We start from the raw sequence: 15,873 nt of genomic DNA, 5'->3' as shown, positions 1-15,873 counted from the left end.
ACATGCACATTTACTCACAAAAATGTTTCCAAGGTAACTAAACTTTGTGCAAAAATGTCTACAATTATTAATGCTGGAATAATTAATGTGATTAACCAGTGTATATATAATTGGAATAATTAACCAGTGATTGGTATTAGCACCCTATCACTGAATAAATAATATGACAAAGATTCTGAAGCATTCTTTCACTAACTAAAGAAGGTTACAATTCAATGTATTATTTTTTTTGCAATATAACAATATATTTTTTAAGTGCACTAAGAAAAAAGTGATACTTTGGTAGTTTTTATTAAGATTTTATGTTATTATCTAATTATTAATATACTTTTTTTTATATACTTTAAAATATTAAGACATAAATTTGTTTCATGATATTTCTGACTATTGGACTGCATTACAGTGGGCCTAATAATGCGTAGATAACCAAGAAGCGCACGTGTTAAAATGCCATGCATTTAGTCATATGCAGCAAAGCATCTTTAAAAGTCATAGTTTATTGGGCGCATTAAGCATGTTAAGGTCAATGTTGATTATCAATATACGTATGTTAAAGTGTTTCAGGGCCTAACATCGCTGTGTAGCAGCATAGATGAAGCACTGAAGTAGACATAAGTGGACCGAACTCCTCCTCCTCCTCTCTCCTGTTGTAAAGGCGTTTCATTCTGCTGTGCGCTCTGAGCGGACGCGCCACCGTGCCACTGTCCGCTACTTCATCTCACCCGAACCTGTTTTCATATTTCATCTGAAATCATATCACTCCTTCTGTTCTGTGTGTTCCTCAAACGTCAGTTTGCACGGTTAACGTGCGGTTAAATCAGGATCTATGGCGCTTAACGGATATATATTGACCGCTCTGTGCGCACTTTGGGCAGGGATCTTCGCTCAGGATGTCACAATATCCTCCTCCAAAGGTAATTATAAATATTTTTTTCCGTCCTAGTTATATTGATCATTACTTATTTGCAATGGATAAATATGTTTAGCATGTTCGACATTACTATCCCGTGTGCGTAAAAGTCGGTTATTAAACACAGCTGCAAATAAACGCTGGACATACAACATACTACCTATATTGATTCTTAACTTATGTAACGTTTGCTCTTTTGTTATAATAAACATAGAAAAGTTATAATAGTTTGTGTAGAGGTATTAGGCTAAATAGTATTGTGTAGCCTATAGGCAATAGTATTGACTGGGATGGTAGTATATTGAGTTGTAGTATAATAAGATAGTGAGTCATTGAGTTACGATATACAATAGTAGCAACTTACAGAATGAATGACATTATTTGATCCCTTGCAAAATTACGTATCCATCTATCCAGAGATGCATGAGGATGTTTGAGTTGGGATGCTACTGGTTTTACAGTATATGCAGCAGATAATTATGCTTTAATGCATCAAAAAATATGCTTCAATGTGACTGAAATCGGGATAGTGAGTTATGATTCAGCAGATGTTATGGAATTGATGATTTGTTGAGATGCAACTTGTTTTTGAAGAAACCATGTGCTTCTATGCATGGAAGGCCTTGGTTTAGGCCACATTTGTGGATTATTCATATTAACTGTGCTTAATTTGGTAAATATAAGATGAAATAGTTATTTTAATGTTTATCTGAAGAAAGTTAATCTGGTTGGACTGTCCCAAGGAGATTGATTTTAAAGTTTGAAGATTTGATTAGGCATTGTTGCAGTTACACACACCATACATCTGGATAGATCTGTACATACCTGTATAGTGTAATCTCAGATACTATCATATTCAAATCACCTGTAATGTCACATGACTGCATGGTTTAGGTCAGGTGATGCAAATGTCTCACATGTCCAAAATTGACGATGGAGCGTCAAGTTTATCACCCACCAATAGGGGGAGCTCATCATTTTTTTCTTTTTTTTAAACTAACTATACATGTAATTATCACGATTAGGAAGTGGAGATAAAAGTGAGTAAACATTGAATGTTACACCCATTCTCGCCCTATAACAAAATATTTTATGTACTTTATTTTACCTCACACTTCAGCATAGTGAACACGAGAATGCATTGCTACTGTTAACATCAACATTTACATGCAAACTCACATTTAAGCATTTGATACTTTTCCTGAAGTCATGACTGTAAATTTGATTGACTAGACCTGTAAAGCACATAAGTAACACATTGATTTTTAAACCACAGATTATTTTGTGATTCTACTTCTGTCTTCCTGCAGAGTGTCCTGTGGATTTGTTCTTTGTGTTGGACACATCTGAAAGTGTGGCCCTCAGAGCCAAACCTCCAGAGTTCTACATCAACCAGATCAAGACCTTCACTAAGAACTTCATCGATGAGCTGAAAACCCTGTATGCTATGATATTTTATAAATTTGTATTATATCTATCTTTTATCATATATTTTATCATATATAATATTTTATCATATGATTTCTTTGTCATATCTATATTCGCTTAAAGTGGTCCTATTATGTTTGTTTTTTTTAGTTTTTTTTTAAACATTTTTAAGTTTTATTTAGTTTGTTATGTTGCTGTTTGAGCATGAAAAAGGTCTGCAAAGTTACAAAGCACAAATTTCATTTCAAAGGGAGTTATTCTCTATATCAGTGCACATTGTTTCTGAACTCCCTGAAACGCCAGGATTGTAGTCTTGAGTTGTCATCCAGGAACATACACGTCACAATATTCCTCATTAAAATAATCCCTGCCCAAGGCATTCTCAAACTAAAGGGGGCAAGGCCTGGTTGAGTTGAGTTAGAAGTGTGTTATCGTAAGGGGCGTGACATTTCAGAAACATGCTCTAAGCGGTTAACCAATCACAACACACTGGTCCAGCCGAACCAATCAGAGCACATTGCTCTTTTCGGAAGGAGGGGCTTCATAGAGACATTAGATGTGTTCGACTTGAAGCAGTGCTGCGCAGACTGATCGGTGTACGACATAAAAGTACCACGAGAGCGATTGGAGAGCAGACGTCTCCGTATGTTTTCGAATCGCTCTCATGATACTTTGATGTCATACACCGATCGGTCTGTGCAGCGCCGCTTCAAGTCGAACACACCTAGGAACTAAACAGAGCATTACTGACAGACTGGGAAGAGAGGTGCTGAAAACATTTAAAATGTGTGAAAAATGTGTTTTTTAAGCATTCAAGCATTAAAACCTATTCTAGTAGACCACAAAAACAAAATTAAGACTCAAAAAGGGCATAATAGGTCTCCTTTAAAGGCACACAGAGTAAACCAGGCCTAGAAAAATCTGATTTATTTTATACATGAGTGGGATCACATGACCTGGCAAAATAATATCATGTACTTTTTTGTAAGTGCATTTACACGATAACTGAATTCTTTAAATTGCGTGCACCTTTAACAATAAGTTTATATATATTTTTACTTTAATGCTTTGCTACAAATGTCATTTGATTATGTTGTTGACAGGCGGCAGCCTTGTGATCGTTATGTGACGTGGAACTCAGGAGCGCTGCACTACAGTGACGACACCGAGCTGGTGATGGAATTAGTTGACCTGAACACAAAACGCGCTGAACTGAAAGCTGCCATAGACAAAATCAAATACATAGGCAAAGGAACGTACACCGACTGTGCCATCAAGGATGGTATCGCTGAGCTGCTTCGAGCGTATGTTCATTTTGCCATTATTTGAAACTGCATATGCATTCTAAAATACATACATACAAACATACATACATGCATACATCTGCTTGCAGGGGCTCCCACTATCATGAGAATAAGTACATTGTGGTGGTCACGGATGGTCACCCTGTGACCGGCTACAAGGAGCCATGTGGTGGGATCCAGGATGCTGCCAATGAAGCACGACAACACGCCATCAAAGTGTTCGCTGTGGCCATCTCACCTGACCAGGAGGTACTGTACATAAAATAAATGCTACTTCAATCTGAAGTGCAATGCATTATGTTTTCTGACATATATATAATTGATGCAAACAAAGACTTTTTAAGTAGATACTGTATGACTTTACTTGAAAAAGTATCCTCCAAACTGCCAAGTGCTCTTTCAAAATGGCAAGCTTCAATCTGATTGGCTGGATTTAAAATTTCAAGGAATGAATGTGCACTTCACTTGAACACAATTCTTTTTTATTACATATAAAAAAGGTTGCATTTAATTAATAGTTCCTACAATAAGTGCTTAGACTACCATTTTTGCCACAGTTTACAAGGTGCATGCCATTTAATGTTTGAAAAATATTTAAGATTTTGGTTATACTTTATTTTGATAGTCCACTTTAGACATTCTACTAACTTTGCAACTCCATGGCCCGGTTTCACAGACAGGGCTTAGACTAAGCCAGGATTAGACCATAGATCAATTAGGACATTTAAGTAATTTTTATAAACATGCTTAGAAAAAAACATTACCGATGTGCATCTTAAAACTAAAAAGGCACTGATATATTTTTAAGATCAGTCAGTGCAAGTTTATTTCAGTGGAAACAGCTCAGACTTACATTTTAGTCTAGGACTAGTCTTAAGCCCTGTCTGTGAAACCAGGGGTAAGTCAGCTAACTCTTATTAAAGAATTAGTAGCCTAGACTGTTAAGTTAGGGTTAGTAGACATAACAATGTCAGTAGAATGTCTGTTTGGGGACCAAAAGAAAAAGTTAGCAGATATTATACAGACAAACTATTCTACTGATGCAAGATTTTTATTTGAAACAATTAATAGCAAGTAAACAATATGAAGCTCGCCACTTAGCAGGAAATCATATGTCTTTTTCCAGTATAAGTGGGCACCAATAATAAGCAGCAATGTGGAGTAGTTTATACCGATGGCCAAAAGTCTGACCACATAAAGTGATGCTGTTTGTGAGAAAGAGAAAAAAAAAAATGTTCTCATGCAGATGTATTTGGATAAGCCATAATGTTTCTCTTTTCTTTCAACTCTATTTTTCCCAGGACACCAGACTGTCTGTCATTGCCACAGATTCGAACTACAGACAGAACTTCACCGCTGCAGACAACTCTCGCTCCACACAACTGAGCTCTATACACTCCATCATTCACATGATTGTGAGTGTCGTAACACAAACGCACCACAACGAGGATGTTTATGTGGTTTTCCTGTGGATTTATAAATCAGACTGGCCAAAACACATATAGAATTGGTTTTGCATAAAAGAAAAATAATTAAGAATCTGCTTGAAATTGCATGATCAAATATTTCTTTGAGAAAAATTGCATTGGCATAGATCTGTGTGTACATTGTGTGCCTTGAGCTATATACACTATACCATTCAAAGTTTGAGGTCAGTCATTTAAACATTTTCTTTTCTTAATATTGTTTCACAATATACATTTTTTTTCTGTATTTTTGGTCAAATAAATGCAGCCTTGATGAGCATTAGATACTTTTTTTTTTCCACCCACAGTCTTTCAACTCTAGTGTATATTACTAAAATCAATTCTACTTTATAGGCTTAATGCATTTATTTGTTTATTAATATAGATTTCTTTAAACACATGAGCTCAGCAGAGGGAATTCCAACCCACTGAACTTCCTTTATCTGTGCGCCATCAATAATGGCAGCCATAAGTAACATCTGAGCTTTGAGCCAATTGTGTGTAGATTTTTCTAATGTTGTCCTCTTTCCTTCTTTTCTTTTCATTCTAGACAAATGAAACAAAGGATGTGGTATGTTGCTTTCCCCTTGCTTTTGCACATTTGTATAGAATACCTTTATTTTGTACGTTACTAAATTCATTTTGTTTTATAAATCTTTCCTTCAGTGCTGCTCCTTTGACTGCAACGTAAGTGATATTACTTGTCTAACCCATTTAAACAAGTCGTTATGGATATTTTCTGTTTCTAACTGTTTCATGCAATATTTTCACAGGCCCCTGGAGGCCCTGAGGGACTCGCTGGAGACCCAGGACAAAGAGTGAGTATTAATAAAATTGATTTTTATGTCTTTATGTTGCCTCTCCATCCATCTACATACAGTATATTCATGTTTAATTGACTCTCAGCATGCACAGGGGTCTGTGGCCTAACCTTTCCTTTTCCTGCAGGGAGAGAATGGAAGACCAGGCATGCCGGGAGAGAAAGGAGATGTTGGCTCTCCGGTAAGCATCTGATATCTGCTTTTGCTAGATAAATGCCCTTTTAGAAGTGATAGTGGGTGCTTGTAGGCACAAGTCAAGTCGAGTCAAGTGAGCTTTATTGTCATGTCATGTAGAGACATACTAAAGAACTAAATGTCATGCTTTACAAGACCATGTTACATATAACATAAATAACACATAGCCTATAAAAAAAAAAAGGTGAATCTGTGTGACCAACTTGAATCCTTTGTGAAATCTTCATGGGGGAAATCTTTCAGATATATATATATATATATTTAATTGCAGAATGTACATAACGAGACAGGGAACAGTCAACAATGTAAGACACTTCCATTGAGAGTAACACAGAGTTCGAGTTTAAGAAAGAAAAAAAAAAACAAGAAAGAAAAAGGAGTAAGGATGAAGACAAACAGGTAGCCGATATAGACATGATAGTATGACAAGAAAAAAATACTAAAATAGTACATATTTTGACAGAGATAAACATAGAGTTTCAGACTTTCTATTATGTTTTTTGAACCATTTGAAACAAACTCGCATAGAAATATATTAAAGGATGGCTTACAAGTACGGATATGATATTTACCATACTTTTACAACATAAAAGAAGGGTGAATTTAAATCACACTTTAAAAAGATCACATCTTGTTGGGATATAGGAGGAATTGTCTCCATTTTTCCTGACGACCAGCTATGTATATCAAACCAAAATTTAGAAGTAACCTCACAGTAAAAGAATAGGTGATCAATTGTTTCAGGAAAAGTGGATTCAGATATTACACTATTGAAATGACTAGATTCCCCCCGCATAAATCCGCTGAAGAACAGTAAATGTGACCGCACCTTAAGTCAAAATATACAGCTGTCATTTAAAAAATCCATTGTATGTGCCAATTAACGTGCTGATTAATACTTTTCACATGGCTCTGATCTAATAAATGTTCCATGTGTCCCCGGATCTCTTTGTTGAGAATCCAAACAAAGCAATTCCCTCGACTGACCCCGAGGTCCAGTGTCTTTAATCTTCTGCAGCTGTTACAATTTCAATGACCTATACAATTCTTTTTTGCTCTGAATTTGCTGTTGGACTTCCTGTCTGCCACATGATCACAATTTTTCTATGTTTGTAAGGATGTTTTTAGATATTTGGCTCTCGTAAGTATCATAAAACAACCACACACATTGGAAAACATCCAGCTAAGCTATTAAACAGCATTTGGTGACTGAGCCAGCTATTCTGTTATTTTACAGTGAATGCTGATTGTGTAGACAAAACAATAATTATTACAGCACACAGTTGATTCTAAAAGGCCCTGTAGGAATTGCTTCTTGAAGATACGATCTTGATTACTTTATCCCACCGTTTTCCTTGTTTATTCTCACGTCAGGTAGGGGGGATCTTAATAGGGGTTGAGGGGACGTCCAAATGTCTCTCTATTAGTTATTTATACCACAACCACACTGCAAAACTCTTTTTGGCATTCTCTCTGATCTTTGCTCTACTTCTCCTATTAGGGAAATCCTGGTGATCCCGGGCCAGTCGGTTACCAAGGAATGAAGGTCTGTCTTCCCCTCTCTCTCACAAATATTTACATTCTGTTTATATTACAGTTGATTTGTGCACTCTTGCTGAAGTGATAATCTATACTATTTTCCTTTCCTTCCAGGGAGACCAAGGAGTAAGAGGTGATAAGGTAAAAGAGACAGAGCTTCCTTGCTGATTCAATGGACGTTTTTATTAAAAGCACATTCCAACAGTATGCAGTTGATTATTTTTTATCTCATAATTCATTCTAGAACTGCAAAGCGTCTCTAATACACTCTTGTTTTATCTGCAGGGAGATAGAGGTCATAAAGGCTTCAAGGTGAGCTTATCTATTATTCTCTTTAATTATGTAGTTTTGCCAATCAGAAGTTGTATGTCATGCTGAATTGAATCCCAATCCTACTTTTAGGGAGACAAAGGTTACAGTGGTCTTGATGGCATCGACGGACGTAAGGTAAGTGCTCATGTCCTCTTCTTATGTGACACAAATCAATATTTTAAAGGGGAAATTCTGTATACTTTACCAGTGGAACACAAATGGAGAAATATTTCTGTTCTGTTGAGTTTAGAACAGTCAAGCTCTAAAAATGACTAATAAACACCATAAAGGTGTGATTAAAATGGTCTATACACTCTTAAAAGTAAAGGTTCCAAAAGTTTCATTATGATGCCAAAGAGCCCCAAATAACCTTTCTTGTAACAGTTCCTAGTTTAGTTTTTTCTAAAGAAACTTTTCCACTATAAGGAACCTTTTGGAAAGGTTTGGAAAGGTTCCTCATGGAACCATCGATGGCAATAAGGAAACTTTCATGTTTTAGAGTGTATGACTACATAAAAAAAAAAAAAAGACAAAACTGAAAATTAGGTTATTTAAATCTGAAAATTCCTATCCACCATAGTTTTCACATCTTTTTTGTTTTTCGTGTTCATGTACATTCACTCGCCTGGTCTGATGTCAGTGGCGATTGCTCACAAGACATGCATTTTTCATGTCGCTAGCTACGTTTACATGGACACCTTTTGTTTCAGTCGGAATTAAATCATTCCAATTGATGAATCCGAACATACTGTTTACGTGAACGCTAAATAAAGTGATAGCATGTAAACGTTCATATGTCACAAGCTTCAAATCAGAATTTATCTTATGAAATGCGCACACTGCACAAAACTGAAAATTAGGTTATTTAAATCTGAAAATTCCCATCCACCATAGTTTTCACATCTTTTTTGTTATTCGTGTTCATGTACATTCGCTGCACAACGTTCCAGTTTTGGTTTTCAATTCGATCAATTGTTTACATGCCCTATTGAACAGATTATAAAAGGTTTAAACCACTCCTTACAATCCGAATTAAATTTCGGTTGCACTTTATTTTACGCTACGTGCACTTACGTGTACTTACCTAAGAAAGTACTGGTTAATATAAGGTAACAACATGGGTTAGATTTAGGGGTAGGTTCAGGGTTAGTACCTAGTTATTACCCAGTTATTGTAATTATTATAAGTACATAGTATGTACATGGGGAATAGGACTGTAAAATAAAGCTACCAAAATTTAAATCGGATTTGACCAAATCATTCTGATTTTTATTCCGGCTGCTACTAGTCTGATTACTATCGGACTATTAGGGTCCATGTAAACGCAGCTACGGATGTCAGAGATTTTTAGGGATTTTTTTTATAAATAAAGCTTTACATTTTGTTCTGTCCTTCTGTTAGAAGACTTAGAATACACCGTGCACAAACTGAATGGTACATCTTTTATTTCCTGTTTTATTAGCGCCACGTCTACTGTGCATTCACTGTCATTGTGCAGAAAAGAGATGCAGATGTTCTGCAAAATATCTCCTTTTGTGTTCCACAAATGTGTAAAAGTTCAACGTGAAATATTCCTATGGTAACTGCCTATAAAATGAGTTTTTAATACACTTTAGATTTGACATTATTTTTCTTTCATTACTGTGCTGCTTTCTCTGGCATCCTGTGTCAGATATCAGTTTAACAGTATGTGAACAAAAGATACAGAGAACTTTGCATGACTGTCTGTCTTGTCTGTCTGACACTTTATTCCATTTCTGCTTTGTCTCTTTTTAAGTGTGTCTGCCGTTTGGGGAAAAAGCCTAGTCTTGTGTCTCTTCCCTTGAGTTGTTTTGCTCCTCTCAACATGTACTGTAACTCTTTTCAGGGCATTTTCCACTCAACAAATCACCGTGCCTTGTCTTTATTCCCCCGTCTGCACATGAAACATCTCAACTCACAGTAAAACTTTATCATGTGATGTGATTTACGACACGTATTTCTTTCTGTTGTTATTTTCCGTCTCTAGATTGCATGCAGTATTGTTTTGAAAGATCTTTTTCGTCTGTATGACTTCACTGTTTCTTAGTGTGATGTCACCCTCGACATAATTAAATGCAGTTCAAGGTGTTTGACTCCCACCATGAAGAAGAGTGTTTATGTTTTGTGTGTTTGTATTATATTTCATAGGGTGAGCCAGGATTTGCTGGCCTTCCAGGCTGCAAAGGGTCACCAGGGCCAGATGTAAGTATAACTGTTGCCTCTCAAAAGGATGTCAAATAATGAACAGAACTGAATGACTGGTTAATACACCACATTTAATTATGGCTATATTATAATATATATATTTTGGTTACTAATTTAAATGCATTGTGATATAATCTGTGTAAAGGATGTTCTGCTTTTGTAAAATCTCATTTCAAATAATTTGTGATCCTCTTGGAATTGCTGAAAAATCACATTCTGAGTTGAAGGAAATTTGTTTTATTTACAGTAAAAATATCTAAATATCTTTTAAATAAAAAAAAAGGTTTTATAAAAAAAAAAAAATTGGTTTATAATTTAAATAATAATAATAAAAAAAATGTTAATGCCAATTTTCCAATGGTGTGAGAATAATACTCTTGTTATTCTAATCCTAGATTTGACATACTCATGTTCTACACATTCAAGATACATTAAAATAAAACAAGTCTTAATGTCTTAAAACGATCTTGTTTGGTAATAGTAATTAAGAAAAGGATTTTTATCAAAGCGATATGTACAATCTGTATTATTTTTTTTTTGTTTCTTGTACCGTTAAATGTATTAGTGTCACATTTGTTGATGGTAATATGCGCATATATGTAGATGAGGTCATGCATAATAAAAACACACGTTGTAAGCTCCATATATGGTTATTTTGGCAAAGTCATAGGGTGGGGATTTACACTTGCACGTGTATGTTAATAAATCTGCTAACTGGAAATCTACTACACCAGTTTTTTTTTTTTTTTTTCATGTTTATGGAGCTGAGGGCAAGAATTGTTTGCATGTTCACATCATATTACTTTGATCCAGATACATTGGAGCTTCTATTGATCCAGATGCATTTGAAATTATCCCAAGTTATAGATCCACATGTTTAGATATCAGAATCTAATTGGATGAGAAAATGGATATCACTCTACTATAAAAGATCACCTTTATAGGACTGCAGATGCTCCCGCCCCCTTTGAGCAATGTTCATTGGCTGCGTGATGTGTCAGTCAGTTTTATGCGCGCCTGTTTCCACTCCAGCCTGCATCTGGAGACCAGGACAGGGGATGTTTGCCTCTTGAACACCCAAACACTTACCAAATTTGACATCTAAACTGCTCTCAGAACTCTCCGAGTGTTTGTACTTCGTTTAGATTCTGTAGGAAAGAATATACTAAACGAAAAGTAGGATATATGGTTGTATGTTCTTCTTCTTCTTTATTTATAAATAAACCTTTTATTTCATATTGTAGGGCTTGCAAGGAGAACCAGGTCCTAAAGGAGACTCCGGCCAATATGGACCCAAAGGAGAAAGAGTAAGGGATGAAAATTTGTCTGTATTTCAAAAAATGAGGATTCAAAATTTAGAGCATGCTAGAACCTATGATCAGACAGCAATAAGAGTTCTCAGTATATTAATATATAATTAATTTTTAATATCTGTCCAACCAATATCAATATCCATCTCTGATCAGAGTTTAATGAGTTCTTAGATATGTTTCATTTAAGTGTTTTTTTTTGTTGTTGTTGTTTTTTCAGAATACTTGGATGAATAGAAAGTCTTTACTTGTCACTTTTGATCAATTAAATGCATTCTTGCTGAATAAAAGTTCTTGCCTTAGGAGCATTTGATGGGAAATATGAGTTCATAGTACCATACTGAGATCTCTGACTTTTGATCGCAGACTTCATTTTGACAAATCTGCGCAAAATCTGAGACATTTTCACAGGAGACACATGAAATTATTGGATTATTGGATTTGAGAAGATCAAGATTTGAGCAAAAGTCTCCATTTGCTCTACATTTATTTACCAGTTCTGTCTTAGAGAGATATAATTTGTAATATTTGCTTCTTTTGAGTAATTTCTTGCAGTAAAACATAATTAAACTTTGCTTCTTGCTTTCAGGGAGATCCTGGTAAAAATGGTGAACCAGGAAGACCTGGAAACTATGGACCTTCTGGTGCCAAGGTACAGAGGAACTTGATATATTGATGTCTTTTACATCATGATTTTATTTGGCTGGTAAATGTTAGAATATAGACTAGTTCTGTTTCACTACTGGTGTGTACAGAATGGGTCTTTACAGTATACAGTTTTCAAAGGACATTGGCCTATCTGCAATCGCTGTGCTTGTTGTTTTAGGGAGACAGGGGTCCTCGTGGTGCCAATGGTGATAAAGGCGAGAGAGGAGATGATGTAAGTGTTTTCATGCTTTTTTTTAACCTTTTCAAAGGCTGGATTCTATACATGCAATGTACTTACGTCTGATAGATGTGAATTTAGTGTTATCTAATGGTTTCTATCATGTCTTGTACTGTTTTCAGGGACCAACAGGACCAAACGGCCCAACTGGAGACAGAGTAATCAAACATTAATATTTACTTCTGTTCTTGTAGCTTGTAATGTGAATGGTTGTGTTTTATGCTGTTTTCAAATGGGGGTCCTTTTGCATTTTTACATTTGAGGGTAAAGATATATAGATGGTCTGAACAGATTTTTTTTCTGTTGTAGGGCATAGCTGGTGAAAAAGGTGAACAAGGTTCCCGTGGTAACAGAGGGCCCAGAGGCGAGCCTGTAAGTATCCACCTTATTTTTAATGTATGAACAGGCTTCTAGTTATTTTAGTTAAAAAAAAAAAAAAAAACAGTCTGTTATGCTGCTTGATATTGTAAACTGGTATTTCTTATCATATTATTTTAAATTATTGTCGTATTCATAAAAATGCTGGCTTGTAGTCCACATAGTTTTACCATTTAGAACTGGACTTTGTTATTCTTCTAGTTATTTACCTTTAACAACTAATGAATCGGAAACCTCACACATTCACAGACAATAGCTTACTTCCATGTTACAATATGTAACTTTTTTGCTTTAAAAATAGCAAAAATCACTATATCTATGTTATATATATTTTTTTAGTTGTGTACTTACATTATCCCGACTGTTTCCAACAACTTTCAAACCAGGAGAAATTTGTAATTTAATTCGAAGACACGTCCCGTTTCTTTATTTCCGTTTTGTCGCCGCCAATGGCGTCATATCCGCGTTGTCCCTGGTTTCCGCTCGTGCTGCCATAGCAACCAGAGCCCTCTGATAGTAACCAAGGCGATAGACGTGGACAACTGTGTAGTTCGCAATGTCTATTTGCACGCTGTTGTTGTTTCGTTCAAACATTATGGACCATGGCAAGCAGATTTTGGATAAAAAAGGAGAACTAAAACGAGAATCAATATCAGCGCGGTGTTTTCGAGATGCCGAGAGCTCCCATAGACAGTATATAAACGAGAGCTCCACGTCCGAGACTTCGACCGCTCCTACATGTACTTTATTAAACAGGTGAGCACATTTACATAAAACTAATCAATGTTATATAGTTCAACAATGATAAAATTTTAGAATATGATCTGTATGTTATTCTAATGTTGATCTAGCTTACTGCTAGTCTCATACAGACAAACTAACACATACATTTCAACACATTCAAATGCAGTTTAGTGTGATAGTGTAATGTTAGACTAAGTTTAATTTGTCTCACAAGTTTAATTTGTCTAATAAACTGACCTGTGAGTTGTAATTCTGCACTTGCGTGTAGTTCGGTAGAATGAAATGTCCTTATTCCTTTTATTTCCGCGGGACTCGCGTCGTGTGTGGAGCTGATAGCTGTCTCTTAGCAATCCTGACCTGCTTCATATCACAGTCATGATAAAAACATCGATGTATTCAGTCATCCATAAACATTATTAGATCGTTCGGCTTGACGTTGACGACAAGATCCATAATTCTTAGCAAATGTTGCGTCATTAAACTACACCTTTGTTATTGTAAAGAGGTTAGCGACCCCTAGCGGCGAAAAAATTACATTCTGTACGTTTAAAGGTGCAGTAAGTGATTTCTGAGAATCATTGTTAAACACGGCTAATATTTGAAATCAACCCAAACAAATACACCCCTCCAATTCATTGATTCGCCCACAAAATGCACGGACAAACAATGCAAGGGTGGATGTCTATTTATCATAGCTGAAGCAAAGCAAAATAAAGCTTCGCGAAAAATAAAGCGAAGATGACGGATGAATGACAAGGAAGAACAAAAAATTAACATACAGTACACGAGTATATAGCAAGAGTTCGTTGTAAGTCGCCAGCAACACACACTCAAAACCAATGTTACTCATGCATGGAGCTAAAACAACACAAACTCAGCGTCTGTTTTCAGGCCTTTCCATTTCGGTCTCTCCAGTGCTGCAAAGCTTTTCCGATAGTAACGCGGGTCCTTAAAGCAACACTAAGGAACATTTTTTACCTTAAAATAATGTTTCCAAAATCGTATCAGTGGGTCATCAAGTCGTAACAGGTTGAAAGGCACTTCTGGATTCGCTTTGCAGCCCTATATCTGCTATAACCACACTATGCAAGTCGTGTTTCTGTAGTTCGAATGAGACATAAGAAAACTACAAATTTGACTTGCTTTACGTCAAGCGTTACAATAGTCATTATTTCGTTTTTCTTCGTTTCTGATTTCGCAATACATCATACTTTCATGAAATCATGCAACATACTCTACCTTGTCTGTGGACATCGTTCATTCCAAAGCCGGTGCTAGATAAACAGCGAGCGTGCGTGCGACGGTAGGCTGCGGCCGGCGAAATTATTTATGACAGCGGTAATGGACAATTCCGCTTCCAACCTGTAGGGCAACCGAAGAGGAAAAGTTCCTTAGTGTTGCTTTAAGCTCTTGCCTGATCATAACCTTTCTTTTTCCAGTGATAATCCTCTGACCTTTTCTCTTTTGTAATGTCTCTCAGCCATCTCTCTTTCAACAGTCTTTCTTCAAATCTCCCTCTTTCTCACTCTCTCTCCTCCCTCATCATGAGTGTACACACCCCCTGCTGCTGATTGGCTACAAGTTTGTTGTGGTGCTGAGTCCGATCCTCTTTTTTCAAGTTTTTTTTTCTTTTTTTTATCGCTTACTGCCCCTTTAACACTTTCCCCGCCATTGACGAGATCTTTTCACAGTTTATATTTTATTGAAACAATGTGCAAATTAATCACACACAAGAAAGTAAATCGGTTTTATTTTGATTTCATGTTGACTTAAAGGATACTGTATTCTCACTGATGAGTGAAATGGCTCTGGTGACTCTCTTGTTAATCAAATACACATTTTTATAAGTTAAACATATCTGACATACAATATATTATCCACAGATGTACATAATTTCTGTTTCAAACAAATTCATTTGATATTAAGTGTGCATGTTCTGTTCTGTAAATTACTTTGACAACTTAAGCCTTAAGTGTTTATGTATAATATATAATAAAATATTTTGAAGTCAAGTCACCATTCATATAGCGCTTTATACAATACAGATTATTTCAAACTAGCTTCACAGTAATAATAAACAGTGGTAATGTTGCAAAGTTCTTCAATTATGAAACAAACTCATTTCAACTATAAAAAAAGATTGATAGAATTGAAGTTAATGTGGACTTTTAACTCTGACAGGGTGAACCTGGGCCCCGGGGTGAGCAAGGACGTGAGGGATCATCTGGGCCAAACGGAGACCCGGTGAGTGACAAAAACCATCATGACTTCTTTATAGCAGATTTTGAGTATGTAAGATTGTGTAAAGTCCTTTTGCATTACCCTGCCTGATCTGAGACATTGCAGGAGTTCAA

General features: G+C 36.0%; 1 protein-coding gene across 1 annotated transcript in view; it reads left to right on the top strand.

Annotated features, from left to right (window-relative positions):
• Positions 1 to 588: 588 nt before the first annotated feature.
• col6a1 (collagen, type VI, alpha 1) overlaps positions 589 to 15,873 on the top strand; it is a 37,086-nt gene continuing 21,801 nt past the window's right edge. Inside the window, exons 1-20 of the mRNA XM_084394622.1 lie at positions 589 to 914; positions 2,221 to 2,350; positions 3,442 to 3,642; positions 3,732 to 3,891; positions 4,944 to 5,057; positions 5,659 to 5,679; positions 5,775 to 5,795; positions 5,882 to 5,926; positions 6,057 to 6,110; positions 7,626 to 7,670; positions 7,778 to 7,804; positions 7,949 to 7,975; positions 8,066 to 8,110; positions 10,145 to 10,198; positions 11,446 to 11,508; positions 12,101 to 12,163; positions 12,338 to 12,391; positions 12,520 to 12,555; positions 12,707 to 12,769; positions 15,701 to 15,763. Coding sequence (XP_084250748.1) covers positions 827 to 914; positions 2,221 to 2,350; positions 3,442 to 3,642; positions 3,732 to 3,891; positions 4,944 to 5,057; positions 5,659 to 5,679; positions 5,775 to 5,795; positions 5,882 to 5,926; positions 6,057 to 6,110; positions 7,626 to 7,670; positions 7,778 to 7,804; positions 7,949 to 7,975; positions 8,066 to 8,110; positions 10,145 to 10,198; positions 11,446 to 11,508; positions 12,101 to 12,163; positions 12,338 to 12,391; positions 12,520 to 12,555; positions 12,707 to 12,769; positions 15,701 to 15,763 — 1,374 coding nt within the window. The 5' untranslated portion in view covers positions 589 to 826. The remainder of the gene's footprint in view (positions 915 to 2,220; positions 2,351 to 3,441; positions 3,643 to 3,731; positions 3,892 to 4,943; positions 5,058 to 5,658; positions 5,680 to 5,774; positions 5,796 to 5,881; positions 5,927 to 6,056; positions 6,111 to 7,625; positions 7,671 to 7,777; positions 7,805 to 7,948; positions 7,976 to 8,065; positions 8,111 to 10,144; positions 10,199 to 11,445; positions 11,509 to 12,100; positions 12,164 to 12,337; positions 12,392 to 12,519; positions 12,556 to 12,706; positions 12,770 to 15,700; positions 15,764 to 15,873) is intronic.

This window comes from Rutilus rutilus, assembly GCF_951802725.1.
Source record: "Rutilus rutilus genome assembly, chromosome: 22".
Taxonomy (NCBI): domain Eukaryota; kingdom Metazoa; phylum Chordata; class Actinopteri; order Cypriniformes; family Leuciscidae; genus Rutilus; species Rutilus rutilus.
This window is presented reverse-complemented; position numbering and strand designations above follow the sequence as displayed.